This window comes from Podarcis raffonei, chromosome 17, assembly GCF_027172205.1.
Source record: "Podarcis raffonei isolate rPodRaf1 chromosome 17, rPodRaf1.pri, whole genome shotgun sequence".
Taxonomy (NCBI): Eukaryota; Metazoa; Chordata; class Lepidosauria; order Squamata; family Lacertidae; genus Podarcis; species Podarcis raffonei.
The window spans coordinates 17616266-17621666 of NC_070618.1; the positions used below are offsets into that span (position 1 = coordinate 17616266).

Genomic DNA, 5401 nt, shown 5'->3' on the forward strand with positions numbered 1-5401 from the left:
GCCTTCTATGGGAGGGAGTTCCATAGTTTAACAATGTGCTGCATAAAGAAGTATTTTCTTTTATCCGCACTGAATCTTCCAACATTCAGCTTCATTGAATGTCTACAAGTTCTCATGTTATGGAGGGGGGGGCTTTCCTCTATCTGCATTCCCCATGCCAGGCATAAATGTGTATACTTCTGTCTTAACACATCTTATTCACCTCTTCTCTAAACTCAAAAACCCTTAAGCTGTCATCTTTCCTCGTAGGAAAGTCCCTCCATCCTCTTTATCATTGCCATTGCCTTTTTCTGAATCTATTCCAGCACCTCCAGACCAGAACCATACAAAGAATTCCAGATTCAGTCGCATCACAGATTTGTACAATGGCTTTATGACATCAGCAGTTTTATTTTCAATTCATTTCCCAATTATTCCTACATGGGATCTGCCTTTTCCACAGCCGCTGCACCGTGGGTCGACATCGCCATCAAGCATCCCACTACGACCCCAAGCTCCCATTCCTGGTCAGTCATTCCCAGTTCAGAAAATGTGGCTGGGCTGTAGTCACTACCAAGGTAAAGGTAAAGGGACCCCTGACCATTAGGTCCAGTCGTGACCGACTCTGGGGTTGCGGCGCTCATCTCGCTTTATTGGCTGAGGGAGCCGGTGTACAGCTTCCAGGTCATGTGGCCAGCATGACTAAGCCGCTTCTGGCGAACCAGAGGAGTGCACAGAAATGCTGTTTACCTTCCCGCCGGAGCGGTACCTATTTATCTACTTGCACTTTGACGTACTTTTGAACTGCTAGGTTGGCAGGAGCAGGGACGGAGCAAAAGGAGCTCACCCCATTGCGGGGATTCGAACCGCCGACTTTCTGATCGGCAAGTCCTAGGCTCTGTGGTTTAACCCACAGTGCCACCCGTGTCCCCTAACAAACAGTGGCTCCAATGTAAAATGGTAAACAGGAGAGCTTGGAGGGGTAAGGGCTGGTCATGATAGCTATATCGTACCTCCATTGTTGGAAACATCATCCTTTGATTACCGGTACCTGTTTCTGGAACTGCAGGTGAAGAAAAGGACCTTTGCACTCAGGTTTTGCTAATGGGGTTCCTATGGGCATCTAGCTGGCCCTCGTGAGAACAGGATGCTCAACTAGATGAGCCTTTGGCCTGATCCAGGAAGGCTCCTATAATCTGTCAATTAATGCTAAATCTCTTACAGAGAAGAAACATTGAAGCAGCACAGCACAAGGCCAGCCACTACAGATAGATGAGATATATTTTAAAAATCTAGTGATTTTACTTGCTATTGTCAAAACTATTGGGCATCAGGAAAAGAGAAAGAAATGCATTATCTATCAGCCAGGTGTTTGACAGCCTGCTGTGTCTGTCCTCGTAGGCTGCAGAGCTGCCAACTTTTCAACCATTTTTGTCATTCAGCTTTTAACTGCTGCTTGATGAACAGATATCTGTAGATGAGAAAGTTTAGCCCTGTGCTTTGAAAAGCTTTGCCTGCTGATTTCTGCACAGCAAATTCCTGTTTCGGGCAAAAGAGCTGGCTAAGGAGATTCCTTTTCCTGATCAGTTGGCAATCTTACCAGTCAGGATTAAAAGGGCAGGTTTATCAAACACCTGTTGCGCTAATTTCACCTTGGCGGATCACAAACACTGCAGTTAGCCAAGCCTGCAAATGTGAGGGTTCCACCAAAAAGTTGCTTCATAGATCTGGCCCTCATTCTGCAATTACTCGCACATCTGCTAGAAATCAGCATTGAGGTTAGGGCAGGAGGAGGGACCAACTGTGGCTTTGTATGTGGAAGGCTCCAGGTTCAATGAACCTGGCATCTCCAGTTAGAAAGGAGCAGGGAGCAGATATAGGGAAAGTATCACAGAGCGGTAAATCAATCAAAGCAGAGTCTTCATAAATAGAACGAAACTTTATTGAAGAAAATAAAGTTGTTCATAAACAGCATAGTTAAAGAGCATACACAGAGTGCTCATAGCAACTATCTGACTCTTCACAGAGGCACAGTCTTAGTTACTGATTTACTAGAGTCCTGGAGCCACTCTTGTCTGCAACAACACAACACACACACTTGCTGAGACACACAGAGAGACATTGGCTACTTTTATAGGGAGAATGAGTCATCACTCAATATGAGTCATGAGTCACAGTGACTTAGCAGTTTGCTGTTAGCAGTTAGCAGGCTTGAATGATTGTATAGTCCTTGTATTCCTTACTGCTTCTGTTCTCAATAACCTTTGTCTCATGACAGAAAGAGCCTCCTTACCAGAAGAACCCAGAGAACTGCTGTCAGTCAGAGTAGACAATACAGGGTTAGATAACCAAATAGCCTAACCTGGTAGAAGGTAGCTGTGGCAATGTTCAGGCTGGCAGGAGAGGATATATTGTTTATTAATATCCTTCCTAACTTGTGCTATCAAGTTCCTTTACTTAGCAGAGTGCATTCCTCTTTACACAGCAGAAAACTAGTTGCAAACTCATGTGAGTTTCTTAAGACAATACGCAATTCAATCTGGCTTGTCCAGATTGAAATGTGTTCTAATATTTTCCTGGTAAGACCCTTTGAATCCCTCCTAAAAGAATAAAGACACCACAGTCTTATTCATAAGTAATAAAAAGAAAGTTTACTTGTGATCAGGCAGAGCACAGTGTGATCCCTGAAGGCAGGCTTAAGGCTTAAAGCTACAAGCATATACAAACAGGTTTACCCCATATGTGGGTTGACCTAGTGACTACAGTTAGCAGTCCGGGATGCAGTTAGCAGGATGAAAGGAAGATGGAAAAGAGAGAGAGTGGTAGCATGCCTTGTCCTTTTACCAGGTCTGGAAAGGTCACACCCACCCACTAGTCATATGCAAGGAAGGATGCTCCAGGCCAGGAGGAACAGAAAGTTGTTGACTGGCTGGACCAAACATTCCCTTGCATGTCCACTCTAGGAAAACAAGGAATGTTGTACTTGACTGTTCTCAGTGGATTCCATCCCACAGTAGCCACTTCCAACCCTCTGCCCACCAAGAGCACAATCCTACATGCATCTATTTGAAAGGAGGTCTCATTGAATTCAAGAACGCTTGCTTCCAGGTAAGTGGGTTTAGGAACACAGTCACAGTAGGGCGGGGAATGGAGAGCAAAGATTAAGGTTATCCCTTAAAATTGGCAGGCGCCGGATTTTAAGACCAAGAAAAGGAAACAAAAGAAGAGGCAAAGCCTCAAAATAGCATTGGAAAAATGTTCTTTTTAAAAAATCAAATCAAATAACAGTCCTTGTAAAACAATAGCACGCCCAGCATGTTTCAGCTGACAACAATAGCTTCTTCGTGGTACAAGATGAAAGGTTCTCCTGTCAAGGCAACAGCTTGCTGAGACAAATAAAAAGGATTTGTTCACACAACATACAATCAACCTCCAAAAGCACACTTCCAGATGACCTGTTTATTATGCATTTTATCCTGCTTTGATTGCAGGGAGATTACTTAGTGTTGGCTATTTAAAGAGCATTCATTCTGATTTATCTGCAGGGAAGTGAGATGACCCTAGTTCCTGCAACAGCCAAATAATCTGACCTGACATAAGAAAACTCCTGATACCTATTTAAATTGGCACTGGACCATATATTTTTCCAGAATGAGGGCCACATAGAGCTATCAGCCCTAGGGCTTACTGCTTGCTAATTAACCAGGGGTTTGGGATAGGCCCTCCAAATCACCTGCCCAGAAATATGGAGAGACCTCCACAGAATGTGAGACTGAGATTTTGAGCAGCTATAGAGAAGATTGCTTCCAAAAATGAAGCGGGTACAGCTCAATCCCAGCTTTAACCCTTCCTTAATGTGCATAACAGAGTCCTGGAGCAGAGCCTTAGCTAAAGTTGTTTTGACTCTCCTTGGCTTCCTTCTCTGGGGAGCTGCTGTGGCTTTAGTCCTTGGTGGTGCGTTTGTAATCCTCACCTACAGAAGCTATGGAGTCTTCTTTCAGAACAGATTCTTCCTTGTGCCAGGCTGGCTGGCCATCATGGCTGCTCTTCTGCTGGTCCCCACCGGTGCTTTGGCTATATGTGCCCCAGTAAAGAACTCTCGCCATCACCAGGGGACTTTGATGTACTTTCTGTTGGTCCTTCTCTGCCTAGAGGCATCCTCAACCATCATGACCCATGTCTACTGTGTCAAAGCGGGCCATCAACTGAAAAACAGCATGGACCACTTCTTTCACCAATACAACAGAACTGCTCCACATTACCGTAGCAACAGGGCTGTTGATGTAATCCATAAGCAGCTGAAGTGCTGCGGAATCAACAACTACACTGACTGGACGGCAGCGCTGCCAACTCATCTCCAAGCTGGGCATGTCTTTGCCCCCGAAAGCTGTTGCAAAGAGGCTTATTTGGACTGCAGGGGTGATGTAAGCCAGCCGGAGAAGCTGTTTAAGGAAGGCTGTCTTCAGAAACTGGAAGGGAGGCTGCATTTTGTTATGGGATATATGGCTTGGTGTTGTATGGTGGTGGTTTGGTTGGAGATGCTGGCTGCTCTTAGCAATGGAATACTTATGAAGGAACAACCATTCCAAGACTTCCAAATTCTTGATTCTGCTGCTTTCTCATAAGCAACAAAACTAGTCCCTTTCCATCTTACCTGAAGTTATTGTGCACTGCTCTCAAATCTTGAGATGGCCTTTGTAAAACTATGGGAAATATGAGACTAAAAACTCCTCTTGGTATATAGATGCCAGATTCTTCTCTCTCTCTCTCTCTCTGTCTGTCTGACTAATACTAAATAAATGAATGCATCTGAAAACTTTGGACTGTGGGCAATTTTTCTAGCATTGCATGTGTGACAGTGAATACTTTGATACAGATTGCCTTTGATACTGATTGTACAGTTGCAAACTCTTCCACTGCTCTGGAAGTAGAGCTGTCTGAATGTTGGCAGTCCAGCTTTAGCGAGGGAAAGAAAAAATTTCTGTCGGTCATTAAACCTCACACAGACCAAGGTCTGGAAAGAGGTCCCATCAGGTAGAGAAAGTTAAGAGAAGAAGGTCTGCAGTGGAGAGTAGGTACATAAAAGAAAGATTAAGTGAAAGAAAGGGAATTATGCTAGAAAGGGCACTGTAGAAAGGAAGGATGAGAAAAGAATGAAAGGGGGTCTGACAAGGGTGGTTTGGAGGGCTCAAGGCTGCAGGCCTGGGAACTTAGTATTCTGAGATATATGACTGCTGTGCCTTTAAGAGTTGTCAGGCTTCAGAGAAATGGCTTCTGCCCCCACTTTGGCTGTGCATCAGCAGAAGAAAGCAATTAGAGTCCCTTACCATTTTAAAAGTGTTTAATGATAACAGCAAAAGAACACAGCAGCCCTTCTTGGAGCGAAGGTGCTCCCAATTAAGTTTTCCACCTCCTTCCCAGA

At 44.5% G+C, this 5401-nt stretch overlaps 1 protein-coding gene across 4 annotated transcripts; it reads left to right on the top strand.

Moving 5' to 3' along the window:
• The first annotated feature begins 439 nt into the window (after positions 1 to 439).
• On the top strand, positions 440 to 4780 carry LOC128404842 (tetraspanin-3-like). 4 transcript variants are annotated; one of them, XM_053370827.1, is made up of 2 exons: positions 440 to 506; positions 3525 to 4780. In XM_053370827.1, exon 2 carries the CDS (start codon positions 3792 to 3794, stop codon positions 4602 to 4604), a length of 813 nt encoding a protein of 270 aa, XP_053226802.1. In that variant the 5' UTR covers positions 440 to 506; positions 3525 to 3791; the 3' UTR covers positions 4605 to 4780. The 4 variants fall into 4 exon arrangements, 3 of the variants coding, with proteins under 3 accessions (XP_053226802.1, XP_053226803.1, XP_053226804.1); XR_008328179.1 differs by having other exon boundaries at positions 446 to 506; positions 4132 to 4212; XM_053370828.1 differs by lacking the exon at positions 440 to 506 and adding an exon at positions 911 to 961.
• Positions 4781 to 5401: the final 621 nt, after the last annotated feature.